The sequence below is a fragment of the Euprymna scolopes genome, chromosome 27 (genome assembly GCF_053919585.1).
Source record: "Euprymna scolopes isolate OS-2025 chromosome 27, ASM5391958v1, whole genome shotgun sequence".
NCBI classification, from domain to species: Eukaryota; Metazoa; Mollusca; class Cephalopoda; order Sepiida; family Sepiolidae; genus Euprymna; species Euprymna scolopes.
The window spans coordinates 64,185,891-64,209,221 of record NC_136508.1 but is presented as its reverse complement, the minus strand read 5'-3'; the positions used below and the strand labels follow the sequence as shown (position 1 = coordinate 64,209,221).

General features: G+C 35.3%; 1 protein-coding gene and 1 pseudogene across 9 annotated transcripts in view; one reads left to right on the top strand and one right to left on the bottom strand.

Moving 5' to 3' along the window:
* LOC145248871 (acidic mammalian chitinase-like) overlaps positions 1-23,331 on the top strand; it is a 208,571-nt gene that overhangs the window by 171,840 nt on the left and 13,400 nt on the right. For all 9 annotated transcript variants that reach the window (XM_080110625.1, XM_080110624.1, XM_080110621.1 and 6 more), the window contains 5 exons: positions 5,920-6,044; positions 10,986-11,112; positions 14,186-14,371; positions 21,105-21,224; positions 22,960-23,090. In XM_080110625.1, the coding sequence (XP_079966751.1) occupies positions 5,920-6,044; positions 10,986-11,112; positions 14,186-14,371; positions 21,105-21,224; positions 22,960-23,090 (689 nt within the window). The remainder of the gene's footprint in view (positions 1-5,919; positions 6,045-10,985; positions 11,113-14,185; positions 14,372-21,104; positions 21,225-22,959; positions 23,091-23,331) is intronic.
* Positions 9,901-10,017, bottom strand: LOC145249289 (5S ribosomal RNA; annotated as a pseudogene).

Sequence of the window (23,331 nt, the reverse complement as noted above, 5' to 3'; positions counted from 1 at the left end):
AGCGTCTCGTTATTCATTGATAAATGAACAACGTCATTCCATTCATAGACGACTTACAACAAACATATATGCATAAATGTCAAACGAACTATCTCTATATCTATCGAGATATTCAAAAATCTCGGATAGTTAGAATACAGGCTTGGTGCTAATAAAATAGACGTCACCGCCATACCACCCAGTATATAACACTCATACAGAAAAAGTCTGGAAACTTATTGAAGGCATCCCATAGTTTCCTTCTCATCCCAGTTTCTAATATCACTTTTTCATTTCTTTATTGGAGCCAAATCTCTTACGCTGGAGCAGTCTTTTGAGATCTGCAAACAGCCAGTAGTCACTTGGGACAAGATATGGGGAATAAGGTGGGTGTAGAAGCAATTTTAAGAGAAATTCATGTAGTCTTGTTATTATTGTGATCATAGTGCATTGTTTTAGTGAAAGAGCAGTTTTTTCATCTTAATTTGTCATAGTTTTTTGTTTTTTTAAGGAGGAAGCAATTTCTTCCTTCCAATGCACAAATAATGCTATATATTACTTCTATTCCTAGTTCTTTCATTTTCAAGGTAATTGGTTAATAAAATACCTTGCACATCCTAAAATATAAAGGCTAAAACTTTACCTGCTGATGTTTGCATCTTTGGTCGCTTTTAACAGTTTTCACCTGCTGCTGTTTGCATCTTTGGTCGCTTTTAACAGTTTTCACCTGCTGATGTTTGCATCTTTGGTCGCTTTTAACAGTTTTCACTTGCTGCTGTGCACTCAGTTAACTGCCAATTTGACTCTGAAGTAAAGTGCTGGATCCATGTTTCATCCACTGTCACATAATGATACCAAATTCCTTTTTGTTAGATTGAAACAGTGGCAAACCATGCTTTGTATCGTTAGTATTGTTGTTTTTTATCGACTGCGAGCAAATGCAACACCCACTTTAGATATAGCTTTCGCATTGTAAAGAGTTCATGCAAAATGGTGAACACATTGCATTCTGATATTCTACTATCACATGCAACGTCAATTTACGCTGTTTGTGGTTTTTTTTTTTAACGTTTTCCAGTATAACTGTCGGATTTGGCTGGTCTGAGCGTTCAGCATCATTTATGTCTGTACTATTATGTTTAAAATCACCAAATTACTTCCTAACCATTTTTTTTTAATCAAACAAAGTCCAAATAACCCATACAAGCCATTGTGTTGCTTGAACAGTATTTTTACCATCAGAAAGTGATACTTTATCAACACACGAAATTCAGATTCCTTAATTTTTTTTTATTTGCAGCAGTGACTTCACTTAAATAACTGTAACTTGTAACTTAATAATCCGATTGAGCTCAAATTTTGACTTGTGTAATTTGAAAGATAGTACTTCATAAAAAATTATATAGACTTTTTATTACTGGCATCATACATGTGTCAGGCCCGAGACTTATTGAGTGATGTGTTAGGTATTACAAATAAATAAATAAATTGCGTTTACGTTCGACAGCTATGTAACTCTTGCTTCCCTTATTTTGTCCTTTAGTCCTCACATTCCATGAGCGATGTTTCTGACAAAGAGAGAAGAATTGCTGTTTTCTGGGTCAGAATCTATTCCATGTTATCGTTGGCAAGCTTTTGATCTTGAAGTAAATTTTTTTTTTCAGTTTCTTACATCAAATGGTTTCATTCTTTGTCTGGGGCGATCCCCATAAAATAAATAAGAAAATGAATTAAACTTAAACAATAAATGTCACGGAAGAAATATCCAGTTTATTATTTTGTGAGGTTTTTTTTTTTTTTTTTTTTTTTTTTTTACAAGGGTGTCACCACTTATCAAGGCCCAGAGGCCACTCGAGGATAAGGGTTAATAGGTATACATTAGTCATTGTGATTTTAGCATAGTAAACAGTGGGAATTTTGTAACTTGGATTACTTAGGGGGACGATTCAATTAGAACTTGTTCACATTGGACTTTTTTTTTTTTTTTTTCATAGGTATCAACTCATTATCAAGGCCAAGAGGCCACTCAAGGATAAGGGTTAAAGAGTGTACAGTAGAAATTGGACAATATAATAATCATTAGTAATGAAAATTTGTTAAATTTGATAACTTATATGGAACGGCTCATCAAGAACTTATTTACGTTAGACTTGAACACAACCATATTGTAGTCAGCCGGAAAGCAGGAAAACGGAAGACAATTCCACAGGCGTGCAGTTCTAATAAAAAAGCTTTGTTCATGGAATCTACGTTTAGGTTTAGGTACAGATAAAGAGTGGGGGGAATTATTGATAGTGTTTACAACTAGACGAGTGTTTCTTGTGAAAGTTTGGCGAGGGGGGACCATAGATTGAAGCTCAGTCGAACACTTTCCATGAAAATAACGATACATCAGAGACAAACTCGCAACATCTCTTCTGTGAGATAGAGGTTGCAAGGAAGAGAAAAGGACATCTCCTACGAGGCTACGAAGTCTATTTTGAACTCTATCAAGGCAGGACAAGTCCTTTCTAGCAGCTCCTGCCCAGATGTGGCAACAGTATTCCATCCTTGGACGTACCTGGCTCTTATATAGATAGAGAATTGCATCAGCAGTGAGATCTCTACTGGATCGATAGAAAGATCCCACCATTTTTCCAGCGGCCTTGGCAACAGATTTGATGTACGTGTTCCATTTAAGATCAGGAGTAATGGTCAAGCCCAGAAGCTTGTCAAAACTTGAGGCCTCCTGAAGACGAGAGCCATTCATTTCAATTGATGCCAGATGGGGATCAGAATGTTGATGATGTAAAGAGAGAAGCTTGGTTTTAGATGCATTAAAAGTAACCAGCCACTCCTTTCCCCATTGTACTACATGCTCAAGATCAGAGGAGAGAGAATTGGAGAGAACTTGGTCGTTTACTGTCTTAGATGTGCTACCATAAATGGTAGTGTCGTCAGCATAAATGTCTACAAATGATGTAAGGATGTGATTTGGAAGATCATTAATGTAGATCAGGAAAAGAGTTGGGCCCAGGATGGACCCCTGAGGGGCACCGGCATTGATACTGTGGGCTTCTGATTTTTGCCCCTCAACTACTACTCTTATGAACCTATCAGAAAGAAATGATTTAATAATTGAGAAGACATTTCTAGCTATACCATAGCTAGAGATCTTATGAAGTAAACCTTTATGCCATACCCTATCAAAGGCCTTAGATATGTCAAGAGCAATTGCCCTAGAAAGGTTGCCTCCGTCGAGAGATTTGCTAATCCTATGGGATATAACTGTAAGCACATCTGCTGTAGATCTAGCAGAACGGAAACCATATTGAGTGTCACTAAGAAGGTTATTTTTGTTGAGATGGTTGATTACTTCTGTATTTAACACAGATTCCAGCAACTTACTCATGACGCACAGGAGACTTATTGGCCTGTACTGAGAGGGGGATGAGCGATCACCTGAATTCTTAAATACAGGGCATACAGATGAAATTTTCCAGGGAGATGGGAAACTATTCTCCTTAAGACAACGTTTAAATAGTTTTGTAAGTATAGGCGCTAGTTCAGGTTGAATTTTTTTGAGTACTATAATTGGAATACCGTCCGGGCCAGTTGCTTTACTGGAATCAAGGTTTTTGATTAGCTTGGCAACATCACGTACAGATATACGTATATCGCATAGTGTGTTTTCAGATACAGGAGGAAATATTGGGGGTTGGCGGCCTTGATCGCAAAAGGTAGAATTAGCTGCAAAGTTCTTGACAAAGAGTTTGGCTTTGTCTGATGCTGACGAGATTACCTCAGGTCCATTGATGATAGTTGGAATGGAGCGCACACTTCTGTTCAGAATTCTGTTTGCTATTTGCCAAAACTGGTGGGAACCAAGCCGCTGCTCAGCTACTTTGGACTTAACAGATTGAGCATACAACCATCTTGCGCTCTTTATTACTTTCTTACAATGGTTGCTGGCAGTCCTGAAAGCGGCTTTAGTTTCCATACATCTATTACGTTGGAAACAGTGGAAAAAGTGATTTCTGTGTGCAATGGCAGCAGCACATTCTGGAGAGAACCATGGCTGGCTGTTAGGTTTTTGCTGAAACTTTTTCGAGGGTATGAAACGATCAATACCTACAATTAGCCATTCTGTCAGGTCTAATACTATAGAGGACACATCCTTTTTAAATATGGAATGCAGAGGTAGATCAGTTATAAATGTACGGAAGCTATCCCAGTCAGCCTTAGTGTATCGATATACTGTACGATGGAGAGGTACGTCTGGGGACTTATTACATTTCATTTTTATCTTAATTGATACAACAGAGTGGTCGGAAGATCCAAGAGGCGACAGAACAGAAACTGAACATAGTTCAGGGCAAGTTGTGAGAAAAAGGTCTAGTAGGCTCGCATACTGGCCGTCATTGTCGGGCACACGGGTGGGTTCCTGAACAATCTGAGTGAGGTCATAGGCAATGGAGAAATCATGACAGAACCTCCCCTCATCATCGGTCTTGTTTGAGTGGGTCAACCATTCGACGTTGTGAACATTGAAGTCTCCACATACGTGAATGTTAGCTGAAGGGTAAGCAGATAGGACTTGGTCAATTTTCTCAGATATGCTTTTAAATATAGTAACTCCGCTGTTGTGGGGGCGATAGAGAGTAAATAAAAATGCCGTAGTGTGAGCTAAAGCAACCCGGAAGCACATATAGGGTAAGTTAGGATCTTCCCTGGAGATGTCCCTACCACATGGAAAGCTATCTTTAATATAGGCACATATTCCATGCCCATGGCGATCTTGGGGGTCAGATTTAGAGGTTAAGTTAGAGTATCCTTTAATTGCGAACTCTTCTAGGGAAATAGCCTGTCCAATGCCAGTTTCACTTAAAAATAAAAGGTCTGGTTTAGTCTCCTGTAATTGTGTTTCAACCTCTGGAAGGTTAGAACGTAGACCCCTGATGTTGGAGAAGGAGACATGGTAGTAGGGGTCTACGTTGGAAGTTGGAGAACCGGGTTTAATCGTGTATTTTTTCTTGAAACTTGTCATGATGAAATTTTGAAATTTGTGGACTAGGTCGTCAGATTTACTTAGAGCAGGACAGAGAGGGGAAATTAAGAGAGAAAAAGAAACGAAGAATTTTTTATTTTTTTTTATTTTTTTATTTTTTTATTTGTAGCTAATGATAAGGTAAAGCCGTAACAATTACCCACTAGTATGGCATCGAGAGGCCCCACCAGAAGCTACTGCATGGTCCAGAATCCATTCACCAAATGGCAATACAGCAGCCCCAGTACTTTGCACCTGCTGATAGGACAGCCTCCTTAGTGGTTAATCCAAGGTTCGGGTCCCTGACTATCAGGCGAATAACGTCAGCCCAGACAAAACGTTTACCTCCAGCACCCTTACTAGTGACATGGCTACAAGGATAGACATAGAAACAGAAAATTTCCGCCATCTCAGCCAACTGTTCGCACAAAATACTGCCAACCTAGAAAACAGCTTTTTCTTCTCCCTTTGTCAGAAAAATCACTCATTAAAAAATGAGGACTGAGGGACAAATAAGAAGTGAGGTTCATAATCTAATATATAAAAGGCTATCTGTCTGTCTGTCTCTCCATATTTTCAAACTCTATCTCCTCCGAAACTAAAAGTTGCAGACCGATGCTTGGATTTTTTATGGACTGTTCTTTTATGGGTTTTTAACCGGTAAAAATAGTTTTTAAGGGGTCAAAATTGAAAAAATTGTTACATGTTTATACGTTCATCTTAGTTTGTTTTTAATTTTCTAGCTGATGGCATCCAAATGCTTTTTTTTTTTTAACTTTTCAAATCACAATAATATATACGAAATCTGGACAAATTAAAATATCATATTTAAGCGTATTTTACGCCTGGGAAAATCCGGGTGCCCCTCCCTCTCCTATGAAATTTATTTCTTTAAAACTGTTTTTTTTTTATAGGAATTACGAGCTGCATTTAATGATGATGCCCAGAGGAGTGGGTTGCCGCGACTTCTTATCGGAGTTGTTGTCGGTTCTGATGAAAGCCTAATAGAAAATGGCTATGATATCAATGCCATAAAATCGTGAGTTCATACTTTTTTTTTTAATTTCTGCCAATTATCTTTTTTTTTTAAAACTTTTATTCCCCACAAATAAGGCATATTGCCATTTGGACACAACATCTGAACTTCTTCAAGTGCATCTTTTAAAACTCAGGAATAATTATGCTAAACTTAGGAATCTACGCAAAATTTCGAATTGAAAGCTATCTTCAATCTACAGGGGTAGATTGTTCTTATTCTAACAGTTTTGTTAAATAAGTAAATTTTTATTTTATTCATAGTTACAATAGTCTATAGCAAGAATCAAGCATTCAACCCACAAAAGACTGTCACTTTTCCTTCATACTGCACTAAGAATCAATGTAGTCCAGATAAATTGAAACAAAACAAACTTGAATTCGTTAAATGACAAAATAGTTCTTGTTGCATATATTTGCAACTGTTTTATTTATACCACTTGTTTCGATTGGACTATTGTTCCAATCTTGGGTGCTATTTGTGCAACGTTTCGGTCGGTGTAGCTTTTGATCATTGCCAGACATTTTGGTCGTTATCTTGGAAAAGAAAGGAGAAAAGTTACTGGCTCCATAGATGGTTTCGTATTCTTGGAGTTGTTTATTTTTGGTTTTGGGGCTGTGGTTTCGTATGTGTGAAAAAAAATTTTTTTGGTTTATCAATAAATAACTGTAATTACTACAGAACCAGTAACTTTTCTCCTTTCTTTTTCAAGATAACGACCAACAAGCCTGACGAAGCATTGCACATGCTACACTGACCGAAGCATTGCACAAATAACACTCAAGATGAGAACAATAGTCCAATCAAAACAAGTGATATAAACAATCGGCCATCATCTAAAAAATTCAGAATTGTTTTATTTATATACTTTCTTTTAAAATTATTTAATGTTCTAATTTGATTTTAGTAGATTATTATTATTAAAATTCAAAATTTAATTTATTAGTGATTGGTTTTTAAACGTTAGTAAGGGCAGATAACCCCCATAACATTTCTTCGTTATTACATTGCTTTTTCATTATTAGAGCGAAATTCGAAAATGGAGATATTGAATTTCTAGTGAAACCAATGGTATCTACTTGTCATGTCACAGTAATGAATATACTGAAAAGTTACAAAAAACGATGAGGTAGAAAATTAATTATTAAGTTTTTGGAGACAATTGAGTTTTGTTAAATTGGCCTAAGATTTCATAAAATTATTACCCCCCTTGTTACGAGTCAAATTCTCCGGTTTCTCTGTTTTAGCAAAACTCAGTGTTTGCTAATTGTCTTCAAAAACTATTTTCATTAATAATTAACTTTCTACCTTATTGTTTTTCGTAATTTTTGGATATGTTCATTACTGCGACATTACAATTAAGTAGGCACGAATAGTTTGAATTTTGCACTAATAACGAAGAAGCACTCACTTTCAAATTCGTTTTGTGAACTATCACCCCTATAAGGGCATATAACTGTATTAATATACATATGTAAGTATATAAATACATTTATTTATTTTTCAAATTATGATAGTGTGTGTGTGTGTGTGTGTGTGTGTGTGTGTGTGTGTGTGTGTGTGTGTGTGTGTGTGTGTGTGTACAAGATGCCTTTTCAATAAGTTTCCAGACTTTTTTATACAGGCATTTAAAATTGTCATACACTCTTGAAAATTCAGTATGTTATTGCTATACATCTTATGAGATGACTGACCAATTTTTATGATTGCGATTAAGGGGCTTTTCAGCAACTGCAAGAGCAATTTACATTCCTTTAAGATTGAACTTCTTTTCCAATCGGATAATTTATCGCTCTGAAATTACTTCTCTGTTTGGATTATTTTTCACCTTATAACTCACTTGCGTGTTCCACTGTCTTTGAACATCTAAATGTTTTTTTTGTTTTTTTTAATTTCCTTCGCTTTTTAGATTTACCATCAAGTGCGTCTTCATGCACTCTGGAACTTCTACTTTCGGTTTGTTTTTTCCCCCCATTTTCTCCCTATTTTTATGTTTTTAACTGATATGAACACATTTTTTTTATTGCACTTTATTTATACATAAAATGCTGTTTCATTAAATGCCATAACCAGCAAATTTTAGCTCGGCTATAATAATAATTTGCTAATTTCTTTCTTTCCTCTGAAAAGAAGCAAAGCATTCTTTGAAACTCTGCAGAATAAGGATTTTTCAAAAATTGTTTTTGGAGTATTCTGTCGAACAATAAATTTACTTGCAAATTTTAATTTACAGTCTTAATTTCTTTTCGTCATATATATATATATATATATATATATATATATATATATATATATATATATATATATATATTATTTTTAAAACAGTAATCTACATATATATATATATATATATATATATATATATATATATATATATATATATATATATATATATATTATTTTTAAAACAGTAACCTACATACACGCGTGTTTCGAGGTAACTACCTCTCATCAGTGTAGCTCAACTGTTTCTATGGATCGAACTTCAGACCAAACAGTCAAGCTTCGATCCCTGGAAACAGTCGAGCTATGCTGATGAGAGGTAGTTACCTCGAAACACGCATGTACGTAGATTACTGTTTTAAAAATAATAAATAAATAAAAAAAAATGTTATATACGTCCAAACAAATTATGGGTGACTTTCTAAGTAAATAAGTAAAATGAGCTTCGAGGCGGAGCCACTAGTAACCGTATTTATCGTTTGAAAACAACAACAACAAACATATATATATATATATATATATATATATTTATATATATATATATATATATATATATATATATATAGTGAGTGAAATCAAAGGAGATGCAATGTTTACCTGATATAAGCAATGGCAAACTTCGATCTAAGATAAATACCAAGAATTTATATATATAGATATTTTAATCTCAACCAAATAAAAAAGCTCAATACACAAATAATAGAGAGAAGAGATTATTATAAGACAAAAGAAAAGTAAAACTGTAAGTTGAAATTTACAATCAAATTTATTGTTCAACGTAATACTCCAAAAACAAATTTACAAAGTTCTTATTCCGCGGAGCTTCAAGAATGCTATTTTTGCTATTCTTCTCATCAGAGGACAGAGAGAACTTTTTTTTAAAGGATATGTACAATTTTGCAATTTATGACTATAATAAATTGCAGTTTCATTTAATGCCATAACCAGCAAATTCTAGCATTGCTATAAATATAATTTGCTGATTTTTGAATAGAAAGAATAGCATTCTTTGAAACTCCGCGGAATAAGAACTTTGTAAATTGTTTTTTGGAGTATTCAGTTGAGCAATAAATTTGATTGTAAATTTCAACTTACAGTTTTAATTTCTTTTCTCTTATATATATATATATATATATATATATATATATATATATATATATATAAAACATATGTTTATATATAAAACATATATATATATATATATATATATATATACATATATATATATATATATATATATACTCGGGGTTTTTTATATTCAAAAGTAATGGACTAATGAATTCAACGAGGTTGTTAGATAGTGCTCAATAAAAAGAGCTGATAATACTTGTTTATTGTTATATAAACATGCTCACATGGGATGTGAGCATGTTTATATAACAATAAACAAGTAATATATATATATATATATATATATATATATATATATATATATATATATATATATATATATATATAAAACAGGCTCCTTAAGTCTTGGACAGACTAAGGATACCCACGAAGGGTTGCCTGCGCGTTAAATTTTTGTGGCAGGAGGTGCGCGATCTCCCACCACATCTCTCCTAAGTCGACATTTTAAATACCAGTGGCTAGTGAAGCACAGGACAACTGGAAACAAATGCCGAGATAAACTGAGAGCACACAGCGCCTAGAATTCTCAAATGGTCACCCATCTGGTACTAACCAGGCTCAATGTTGCTTAACTTCGGTGATCTGATGAGAACCGGTGTGTCAATACGATTATGCCGTATTATATATATAGAGTGGATGAAACGCGGAATATTCAGTGTAGCTTAATCGCCATATATATTTTATAAATTACTATATATATATATATAGTAATTTATAAAATATAAATGGCGATTAAGCTACACTGAATATTCGGCATTTCATCCACTATAGGATTCGTCAGGCTTATGCGCGAATTCTGTGGTTGTTTCTCGTTTTTATATATGTTGAGGATTTTAGTTAGCCAATCAGCTTTCTAGTATCCACCGCGCCCCTTCCTATTAGCCAATGGGCATGCATTTTATCGAACAAAGGATCTGTTTTAGAACTAGGTTAGTGGTTTAAGGCAGACGATTTTCCTCATTTCTGCTCTTTTTTTTTTATATATATATAAATATACATATGTGTACACACATACATGCACACATACATACATATATGTGTGGTCGTTTATGCATATTCATGTTTATTTAATTTAACAAATAAATAAATTAAATAAACATGAATATACATAAACGACCACACATATATACATATATATATATATATATATATATATATATATATATATATATATATATACATATATATATATACATATATATATATGTATATATGTATATATATATACATATATACATATATATATATATATATATATATATATATATATATATATATATATATATGTATATATGTGTGCATGTATGTGTGTACACATATGTATATTTATATAAAAAAAAAGAGCAGAAATTACTAACTAGCTCTACCTACGTATTGAGCACTTTTGAAGTAAATACTTAAAGTTTACGCTTAAATCTATACTTTTTGTATATTAATTTTATGTGAGTAAATGAAGTAGTTATATATATATATGTATATATATATATATATATATATATATATATATGTATATATATATATTATTGCTGTTGTTACTGCTTCATGTTTCTAAATGTAAAATATTCTTACAGAGATTTATTTGCATTTCAGATCAGTAGATGCTGTGTCACTTTTGACCTACGATTTCTACACCCCTGCATCAAGCAAGTTTGCTGTTCATACCAGCGCCCTTCATGCTGGAAATATATCTGTTGGTACAGATGCTCAACGGAACGTTGTAAGTAATTTCAAACAAGTTATCTAAATCGTTCGAATCAAATCAAATATATTAGGTTGGTGCAAAAATAATGTCAACTTCAAAAAGATCATAACTTCAACTTCATAACATTCAACTTCAAAAGATCATAACTTCAACTTCATAACATTCAACTTCAAAAGATCATAACTTCAACTTCATAATAAACTTTTTAATCGAAATAAGAACCATTAGAATCGACACATTTTTGATAACGAGCCCAATTCGTTCAGCTTCTGCAGGGTCAGTTGAGCAACATGCGGGTGAGCGTTGTCATGGAGGAAAATTGGTCCCTTCATATTGACCAATCTTGGGCACGTACGTTGGAGCTTCTGGTGCATTTTGTCAGTTTGTCAGCAGTAGTTCTTCACCGTAATCGTTTTGCCCGGATTCAAGAAGCTGTGATGGATGAGACCGGCTACAGACCATTAAAAAATCACCATAACCTTTTTTGGGGTGCAATTTTGGCTTCGGGAAGCGTTGTGGAGCTTCTCCGGCATCCAACCATTGGGCTGAACGTTGCCGGTTGTCGTAGCAAATGTTGTGGAAAAAGGGAATAAGGAGGGAGGTGAAATCACTTACTTGAATGAAACTAGGTTGAAGTGGTGTACGTTTTGGTATAGTATGTTATCTTAAAATTAAAATTGGATGTGGTTGGATGAGAGTTGGCATGTCTTACATACTACTACTACTACTACTACTACTACTACCACCACCACCACCACCAAACATAGGTGGGGAGAGCTATTTTTCCAGGATTTAGAGTCTTTCTTCAATTAACTTACCATCCCTAGGGTAGAGAGTAGCAAGAGACCATTTTTAAGAGAGTCATCTTTATAAACCATAGGCAGCATTATTTTTTCAGCTGACTGCCCGACTCTGCTAAAAACGTTCGACACTTATCAGTTCAACCTCATCGAAGTGGTTTAAATGTTTGCAACATGATTGGTATTAACCCTTTGGATTGGACCGCATGAAGAGCAGGTGTGTGAAATGTTACCTGGTGTAGCTTTGGAGTTTGGTTGGTTAGTTGGTTGTTTTTGTTTTACGGCATATCAACCCTTATCAGGTTATTTAATGCCGAATCCAGTGATTTTGGAGAACAATTTTTTAATAGAATATATTTTTTTTTTTTAAGTCGGTTTCTATTTAACCCATAGTTGGGACCCTAACAGATACTACTACTCCGGGTCAGAGTGGATAATGGCAATTAAAGGGTGGCTCCACACTCCCCAAAGCCTGCAAGCTGGGGCCTCACCATCGGATATAGTTTAAGGTCATATCAAGGACCTTTGAAGTTTGGAACATCACCTTAAATATCAAAACCGAATAATAATGATTATATGTGATGGCTAATGACTGGAAAATGTTCCCTAAATTGGCAGAAATTGTACTTTTCACAAATATCTAGAATTATATGCATTGGCTTTGTTTCACGTCCGTCTCCCACCTTAAAACCGAATAAACATTATTTTTGTTTGCATTACTCAAGAAGAAATGATCGCAAGGGGAGGTAATTCATGTTTTCGATTTCACATCATTTTTTCTTTTCTTAACAATCAGTGCCAGATGCGTAACTATTTGGGAATATCAATCTCTGTATGCGTACGGCACAATCACGTTGACACACCGGTTCTCACCAGATCACCAAAGTTAAGCAACTTTGAGCTTGGCCAGTACCAGATGGGTGACCATATGGGAAGGCTAGGCGCTGTATGTACCTTCTGGGAAGGTTGGACGTGTGGCCAGCACCCTCACCCTGTAATAAGAACTCCTCACTACAAAAACATCACCAAAAGTTGTAGATGGCCTATGCCCCTCAAGGGGCTCAAGGGATATGGATGGAATCACTGTATGTGGGAGAATGCTGACACCTTCCTTCAAAAAGCAATGTCGTCAAAATCTGCAGGCTGAAAAATAAAGGTTATTCTCTATATAGAATGTGTGAAATGAGATTATGCATAACATGTATAGATGATGATAAAATGGGATATTTAATAATTAATCACAAGATATTTGCATCTAAGAATTATATATTTCTTTATTTATCATCTTGGATACATTACGGCAGAGAGAGTAAATCTGTTGGTTATCTTTAAGACATTTCATGAAACGTCTGCGTTATTTCGCTTTTAATGTTAATTGATCCTTTGCTTTTTCGTTTCCATTTTTTTCTCTGCTGTTTATGTGTTCCCATGCTTGTCACTTTTGAATGTTTGAATTCTTTGACAGCTAACTTTCTACGTGATGTGTTCGTCAAGGCCACCTCAAATTATAACATCTTTTCAAAACTTGATTCCTAGTTTTATTAATGATTCTGTAATGTTGATGATTATATATGATGGCTAATGACTGACAAATGTCCTTAAAATTGGTAGAAATATCTAGAATCATATGCATTGACTTGTTTCACGTCCCTCCCCCACCTTAAAACCCAATAAACATTATTTTTGTTTGCATTAATCAAGTAGTAGTGATCGCAAGGGGAGGTAATTCAAGGCCACCTCAAATTATAACATCTTTTCAAAATTTGATTCCTAGTTTTATTAATGATTCTTAGATTGAACATCTGAATGTTTCTGTTTTTTTTTTTTTTTTTTTTTTTTTAAATTTCCTTCGCTTTTTGGATTTACCATCAAGTGAGTCTTTATGCACTCTGGAACTTCTACTTTCGGTTTGTCCCCCCCCCCATTTTCTCCCTATATGAGGAGAGATATTTTTGCAGGAATTGGAGTTTTTCTTTAAATGTACCCTACTATTGCAGCCATTTCACTTTTTTCACAAATATCTAAAATTATACACATTGGCTTGTCACCCCCCACCCCCACTTAAAATCTAATAACAATTTCCAACTCACTCACCACCTCTGTGATCCAGACTAGGTCGGCGTTTCTGAAAAAGTCACAGTGACCTTCTTTTTTTTTTTTAACCTTTATTTTTGTCCGTGTTGATTATTTATTGCGAAAATCTTTTTATTTAGACGTTTTCTGGATGTGTAAACATTTTTTTTTCTTACAACAAAATTATTGCTTTTTTTTTTTTTCTTCAATATCAGGAATATGTTGCCAAAGTTTGGGTGGAGAATGGACTACCAAAAGACTTGATTAACATTGGAATTGCTCTGTACGGACACAGTTACCGTATGGTGGACACAAGTAAACAAATTGAAGGAGCCTTAGTGTCGGGACCTGGTGCTGCCGGACCAATCACGGCACTTGCAGGATTTCTTGCTTATTATGAAGTATGTTTTTTTTTTTTGTTTATTTATATTTTAATCGTTAAACATTCCCTATGGTTTAAGCTGACAAAGCAATTGAGTGTTTTGTTTTATGGAATATCAACCCTTTGGGGGTTATTTAATGCTGAATCCAGTAATTTTGGAAAAAGTTTTTATGCTTCAAGTTCTTTCTATCTTCAGATATTTATTGATAGTGTTTGGTTTGGTTGTTTTGTTTTATGCTTTTTAGGTAATTTAATGCCGAATCCAATGATTTTAATGCTTCAAGATCTTTATATCTTCGAATATTTATTAATAAGGTTTGATTTGGTTTCTTTAATAAATGAAAATTCTCGTTTTTTTCCTTTTGGCTTTGCAAAACATGATTGAGTTTTGGAAAGGGAAAGGAAAAAAGTGATAACATCAATGCTTGGTGTATTTTAGGTTAGGAAGCCGGTATCTTCAAACAGTTCCAGCTGATAGCATCAGATGTGCTGAGCATGAATGGAAGCGCACGTGTATGAGTCGGGCCTACCTGCGGTGAAAAGCAGACCTGGGACTTTTCGATTGCAAATCAAGTCTACTAATGAACTATACCAAAGCTTAGATTTAGTTTCGTCCAACAGCTATAAAAAACAAGCCGATAAGTCCTTTGTGTGCTGATAACATGTCTCACATTACTGCATTTCAAATTGTGGCGTGTCGATTCGGTGAGATTGTTCGGTGTTGCTCGGGAATATGTTTAGCGGGTCAACAATATTGTTCGGTGGTGTGTTGATTCGAGGAGATTGTTCGGTGTTGCTCGGGAACGTGTTTGGCGATTCACTGGAACTTCTAAACATCAGAAAAAAGAATCGCGGACTAAGTGAAACTTATACTCAAGAGATTGCATCTCAAAAGTAGAATTAATGGAAATACAATGAAAGATAAATGATCAAACAGAACAAGAAAAATCTCTCTGTGAAAACCCACACTTAGAGGACGGATAAAACATAAACATTGAAAACGTGGAAACTGATAACTACGAAAAAAAAACAAACAAAAAACAGAACTAACTGAGGATGAAACAACTGAAGTAGAAAACATCATACAACTTACGAATGAAGAAAAAAAAAACTCTCATCCCGAAGCAACCAAGGTTGGGTTAAATTAAATGAAATCCCGACATACATTATCACAGATCTAAACAATCTCATTTATGCAAGAGCAAAGACAATAAGTATGAAATTTAATGTGAAATCAAAACCTCAAAATAATGGACTGCAGAACATGGACAGAAAATCAGACTGAACCCCCCCCCACCACCACCCGCTCTGCTAAAATTTTTTTTTAAAAACACAGAAAAAAGCCAAAGCAGCAAAGAGGGTGAAAGATAACATAAAACGATGGAAAAGCGGAAATATGACTCGTAATCTTCTATCTATAAATATAAAAGCGAAAATGTGTGTTTGTATGTTTGTATGTTTGTATGTGTGTTTGTGTGTCTGCTAAAACCTTTCGACAGACACGATGAAAATTCACAAACTCAGTATCATATTGAAGCCCATCCTTCGCACGAAAAATATTGAAAAATTGGCCAAAAACGTCCATTTTGTTCACCCCGAAATCGACAATTTTCGACAGGGGGGGGGGTCAACAAAAACGGTCCTCTCGTGATGACGACCGATTCTACGCATGCGTCAGATGACCTCATGACCTGATTTACTTTAAATAGTTGAAGAACTGACTAAATTTCATGTACGTCGCATTAGCCCAGTTGGTTAGCGCATTGGTTCGTTATCTAAACGTTTTAGGTTCGAATCGTGGTGTGAGATGTCTTTTTTTTCGATTTTTTTAAATTTAAATATTGAACCAGTGTTATTTAAGCCATTTTTCACGTAGCATTCGTTTTTCTGGGTTTTTTTTTTTACTTCGCTTATCCACCCCCGACCACACACCCAAAAACACCCGGGTACCCACCGATTTTTTAAATTTTAATATCGAAACAGACTTATTTAAGCCATTTCTTTTTTGTTTTTCGATTTTTACATTTAACATCGTTCGTTTGCCTTACGTTAGTTTTTTTTTGTTTTTTTTCGATGTTTTGATTACCCCCCCACCGCTTAAGTTTTAACGTTGTTTTCTTTTTTTACTTCACTTATAACAAACAAACCTGGTCATTGACCTCATTTTCTCTACGACTTCCGTGCGCGCACCTGTCAATTTGGTTCTTACTTAAATAAATTCAAACATCTTTCAGTAACTCATTCTGGCTGGCCGATTTTATTTTCAAACTTCGCCTCAGGGCTTTGGGTTCAATCTTACCAACTTTTACCCGGTTTCTTTTTTATTTAACAGCACACACACCTCCAAACACCCGGGCAAATGTTTTGGGTTCGAATCGTGGTGTGAGATGTTTTCTTTTTTTTTTCGATATTTTAAATTTAAATATTGAACCAGTGTTATTTAAGCCATTTTTCACGTAGCATTCGTTTTTCTGTTTTCTTTTTACTTCGCTTATCCACCCCCGACCACACACCCCAAAACACCCCAAAACACCCGGGTACCCACCGATTTTTTCAATTTTAATATCGAAACAGGCTTATTTAAGCCATTTTTTACGTGTCTTTTTTTTGTTTTTTCGATTTTTACATTTAACATCGTTCGTTTGCCTTACGTTAGTTTTTTGTGTTTTTTTTCGATGTTTTGATTATCCCCCCCCCCCCCGCTTAAGTTTTAACGTTTTCTTTTTTACTTCGCTTATTCTTAGGTTTTCACTAACACTCCCACCCCCTCCAACATTCGTGCAACGCCGGGTACCCCGCCCCCGCTAGTATATATATAAAAGCGAAAATGTGTGGATGTATGTATGTTCGCTTTTTGTGTATGTCCACAAAAGGATTTTTTCCGGCGGCTTCTCGAGGCCGTCGCTCATTTTTAAAACTTTTTATATCACGTCGAAATAATAATATCTACGAGTTACAAACAGGGGTCGCGTGTGTATTTAATTTGCCCTACTTTCAAAAGCTAAATATTCAATATTTTTTGATCGGTGCATGTAGATTCGACTTTTTCGTATAATAAAAGCGAAACTAATACGAAGGATGTTGCATCGTTCCCAGCGCGATCGCTGGAACGTCCAAAAGCAATCAGCTTTGATCAATGCGTTTTTTTCCTTATATCAGACAATTGCTATTCAATTTGGACAATCCCCTTTCAATGGGGAGCTGGTTTCCCCTCCTCCCATCATCTTGGGGAAGCTCAAACTGCCCCGCAGGAAATGAAAAAATGATCCCGCAGTGAAACAAAGTAAACAAACGCCAAAAAGCTGCCCCATCATCGTAATGCTCCCGCGATGACCTCATTAAGCGTTCACCTGTCAATCACTTGATTTGACTCACTTTAATCGCTCTTACATTAACATTGTCTCCGTAGCGCAGGTGTTCAGGCTCAGTCAGACAGAGGCGACGGATTTTCACGAGATTAGTATCGTTTTGAAGCTCGACCCTTCGGACGACAAATATAAAAAAATTGGCTAAATGCATTAATCCTTCACCCTCAACTGGACACTTTTCTACAGGGAGGGGTCGCTTTTTTTCGCCGATATTATCGAAAGTCATCTTTTCTTTTCGATTGACTAGCCTTAATTTAAACCTTCACCACTTCCAGTTTGGTGATAGATGCAACGGCAAAGACGTCATGTTTTTTTTTGTTGTTTTTTTTCATGTTCTTTCCCTCCTTCGCGGTACGGGTTCGAGCTGCCTGCCTACTAACACATTTTTTTTTTTTTGCTCAACACACACCTCCAAACACCCGGGGTAACGTCAAGCACACAGACTAGTGAGAGTATAAATAAGAAATATGAAGAACTAAAACAAAAGATAGCAACGAAAAAGAAATTATTTAATTAATTGGAATTCTTATTTATTGCGGACTATTATCTTCATCTTTTAGTTGTTGTTTCATGAAGTTTCGGCCTTTGTCGGGTGGTCAAAATGAATAAATAAAATAGGAACAGTGATACATATACAAAGCGGAACAGTACAAGCAAAACAAAACCTTTGAAAAAAGAAAAATATCCAATTCTATCAAAATGTAAACGGAGGAATAATAAAAACAGAACAATCGAACCTGACAGAAACAAAATGCCACTCGAACAAGATATGGAAAAAGTGACAAGATATTCTAAGGGAAGAAAAAAAAATACAAAATATAACATAGCCATGGCATAGATCGACTACAAAATACTAAACAAGATTATCAATGGAGACTTGAATTGACAGCTAAAGGACAATGCATAATAGAGATAAAAATATAAAGAAGTATCTTCCAAGGAGATTCCCTGCCATCACTACTATTCATCATAGCCATGATACTCCTTAAGAATATACTAAGGAAATGCCAAGCCGGATACAAGTTTACTAATACAGACGAAAGAATGAATCACCTCATGTGAACGACCTGGCATGTTTGCAAGAAACAAAAAGGAAACACAACCAAAATCTTCAGACAGGAATGGAATTCGAAATGGAAGAACGTACACTGATAATTATAAGAAGAGAAAGACTGAAAGCAGTGAAAAGGTATGGTACTACCCAACCAGGGAGATATGAGGGCACTAGACGAACCTGACAACTACAAATATTTGGGAGTTCTGGAAGCAGATATCATCAAGTTAATAGAAATGAAAGAAAAAATTAGAAAAGAATGCCTGAGAAGAATGGGAAAACTCTTGGAAACTAAATTATGTAGTAGAAACCCAATAGACGGTATAAACATATGAGCAGTATCACTAGTAAGATGCTCTGAACTGTTCATAGGTTGAACCAAAGAAGAACTGGGGCATCTCGACCAGAAGACCAGGACACTTATGACCATGTACAATGTACTACACCCAAAAAATGATGTAGACATGAAAAGAAAAGGTGGAGGAAGAGGACTAGTTAGTATAGAAGATTGTGAATGACAAAAAAAAGCGAATTAGAAAAATACATAATGCAGAACACAGCAGCAAGAGACACTGTAAAAATAAACAAGACAGGAAACAAAGAGGCAAAGGATAAGACAAGAAAAAATGGTAAGAGAAACAACTACATGAACGAATCTTGATGATGACAAAAGATGAGACTCACAAAAATAACAGGATATGGCTACGAAAAGGATATTTAAACAGAGAAACTGAATCACTAAACTACACAAGATAATGCGATTAGAACCAACCATATGAAAGTAAAGATCAACAAGACACAAGAAAACAGCAAATGCAGACTTTGTAGACAAAATGACGAAACGATAAACCGCATAAGCCCAAAAAGAATATAAGAATAGGCATGACCAGGTGGACACTAGGAACTATGCAAACAACTGAATCTTGAGTACCTTAGCAAATGTACAAACACAAACTGGTAGCAGTACTTAAAAGTGTAAATCATAAAATCCTATTTGACATGAACGTATAAAAAGATAAACCCATACAAGCAAGGAGACCAGAAAATATATAATAGTTATCAAGAAGGAAAAGTCTTGCCATTCCAGCAGATCACAGAGCCAATATCAAGGAGACAGAATAATGACGCAAATACACGGAACTGGCCAGAGAGCTGAAAAGCATATGGAAGATTAAGAAAGTGACGATAACACCAATAATAGTAGGAGCACTAGGAACGATTTCTGAAAACTTTGAAGAAAGAATGGGAGAAATTGGAATCGGGAGTGGCTGAGGAGATAGCAATAATGAACACTGTTGAACTATTAAGAAAAACTCTTGAATGCAAATTCATGTAAACTACAAAAGTTGACCGGCCTTTATAATAAAAAGGATGCAACGGAAGTAAAGCAAAAAGATAAAGGAACACCACATGAAACCAAGAAAACTGAAACTGTATAATCGTAAGATACCCCCCCCCAAAAAAAAAAAATTATAGTGATGGCATCAACTGGCACCACACCAAATAGTCGAAAAAGTCGAGGAGGATGGAAAGACCGAGGAAAAAAAAAGCACTAACCAAACCTCCACTGGATGAGTGCTGATAGGACTGGGGTCTTTGGGAGGCTTATTGCCACTCAAATTCCAATAAGGTCATTGCCAGCGAGAAGTCAATTGTAAGCATCTGTTGCAAATTCATTTGCAAAGGTTATGAAAAGAGGTGAAGCGTACTGGAAATCTGGGGAGACTTGTTGTCATTCAGACTCCAGGGAATACCGCACTGTTTTTTTTTTATTATTATTATTAATTATTAAGATTTTCCATCACGAAATAATCTAAGCTTTATTTGCTTTGTGAAGCGATTTATTGAAATGAAAAACAAAACAAACAAAAAAAACAAAAAAAACAAATGCACTTTTACTTTAAAAAAAAAAAATCAAACATCATAAAAAGATTTTTAAAAACATAGTCTTTATTAGATGTTTTATAATAAAAGTACGTTTATGAAATGAGTTTTTTTTTTAATCAAACATCATAAAAAAATGTATCCAATACAGAATATTCCCAAAATATTTTTTCTTTTTTTTTTCAATAAATCTTAAGAATAAATGAGAAAATCGCACCAGTCATGCTGGGGCGAGAAAAAAAATGGAAGGGATTATTCTGAGTCCTTACCGGTTTGTCTGACAGGCCCGCAGCAACCGTCGGGGGACTTTGCTTGAAAAAAGCCAATCATCATACTTCTCTCTCTCTCTCTCTCTCTCTCTCTCTCTCTCTCTCTCTCTCTCTCTCTCTCACTCACTCATGCACGTGCGTATTATTATATTGATATTTATTATATTTTATTGACAGGTCTGCGAGATGATTAGGAATGGCGGTAGCGTTCACTTCATAGAAGACAGGGCTGTTCCGTACTTGATATTGGGTAACCAATGGGTTGCATTTGAAAATGAAAGAAGCGTTGCGCTGAAGGTGAGTAAAAAAAAGATCAAAAGACGAAATTAAAAATGTAAATGCGATAAACATTTTTTTTAATGATTTAAAACGAAAATAATGACAAAACAAACTCTGCAAAAATATTAGTCGAGCAAGAAACTTGCGAGACTCAACAAAATATTGTGTCGAAGCTAAGTTCGTATTAAGTTTTATCAATGACTATACAGTTCAGTGTGAGATGACTTTTCTTGGCTTCGTATGTCGAGGTTAATGAGTCTCAAGATATATTGTGTGGAAAGTTGGGTTTTTTTTTCTTATATTTTCAACTTAATAATTTGTTACCCTGTTTCATAGAAATCAAGGTGACAGTATTCACGCTTTTGTGGTAGTTTCTTGTCTCGTAGGTCTTCGGCCCACTGCAGATCAGAAAGAAACTGAGAGAACGATTTGTAAACTGAGCACTTAAAAACAGACACACACAAACAGGAGAAAACTTGTATACCTACTGGAGAGAACTTGAATGCCTACTAGACACTATCCTCGATTATCAAAGGTCTCTCTGTACAGGGGTTTGTCAGGACAACCTGGCATGAGGATACTTTTCCCTAGAAGTAAATCCTGACTAAATATTCCAAGTCACATATTCACGGCCCAAATAAGATATCCTTTGTATGGCTAACACATAGTGACTTATAAAAGGAATGGTGCCTATGGTAACAGCACTAAGTTGGATGCTCCACCAGACTAGATGAATTCTTGTCTTGGAATCCAGTAAGACCCAGAGGAAAGTCTGCAGAAGACATTGCAAAGACCTTAAATGTGAACCGAATGCTTGGGTGGAGAGCACTAAAACGTTTCAAGTCAATTGGTGAGATCAAGATATTTGGTTTATCTTGTAGAGCATTGCCTCAGTTTCCCACCATAACAGTTTGAAGGTTCTGAAGAATAAATTAAGTGATGAATGGGCCAAACTCCCACAAAAACATCATTCGTGGCTCGTGTAGGGTATTTACCAAACGTTTGCAGCAGGTTATTAATGCAAAGGGCGGTTACATTAAATGAAGTTAGGATTTTTGAATCAAGAAATAATATTGTATATATTTACGTTTGTGTGATCTGTGTTGTTTAATTTTTTAATAAATTGGCCAAAAACTTTGTAATGTTAGTTATTGAAGACCACACACGCGCGAGCGAGCGCACACACACACACACACACACACACACACACACACACACACATATATATATATTCAGAATGTGTGAGAGAATATATAATTATTTCCACAGCCAGACAACATCGCAGCTCACAAGAGCCATTAAAGCCAACAAACCGGAAGTCCAAGATTCGAATCCTGAGTTCAGATGTGTCTAACTGATGAGCCCAAAGAGGGCGAAACTCGAGTCCTGGACTTCGGGTTCGTTGGCTTTCATGGCTCTTGTGAGCTGCGATGTTGTCTGGCTGTGGACATATATATATATATATATATATATATATATATATATATATATATATATATATATATATATATATATATATATATATATGAAAAGACGTTGTAGTTTGCTTGAAGCACGTTGCGGAATGTGTAAGGAGCTGTATTTGAAGGCCGTGACAATGCAGTTTAGTAGAAAACACAGTTGGATACAAGACAAGTTAAACAAAATAAATGAAAATATTTCTTTTATTGAAAGATAGGCCAGGTTCTGGATTAAAAAAAAAAAAAAAAAAGATTGAATTTTTTTTAACAAATATCCTTTTTCTTAATTGCAGGCAAAGTTTGCTGTTGATGGAGGTTACGGTGGCGTGATGGTATGGTCGTTTGATGTTGATGATTTCTCTGGGAAATGTCCGGGTGGAAAGGTTTACCCTCTGATGAATGCCATCAATAATGCAATGAATAAGTGAGTAGAGAACTTGTTAATAACACGAGGATCAAAGTTAGAACCAAAAACCATTAGCACGCAACGGTTTTGTGATGCCCGGAGCCTTGATTAGATGCCCCCTTCCAATTTGGATGCCTCTCATAAGCAAGAGTATATAATGTTTATCAATAGTTTCTCTACACTAACTCTAATATTAACATGTGAGACATATCTTGAAGGACATCATCCATTCCCACATTCCGCCGCTATCTGTTTTTTT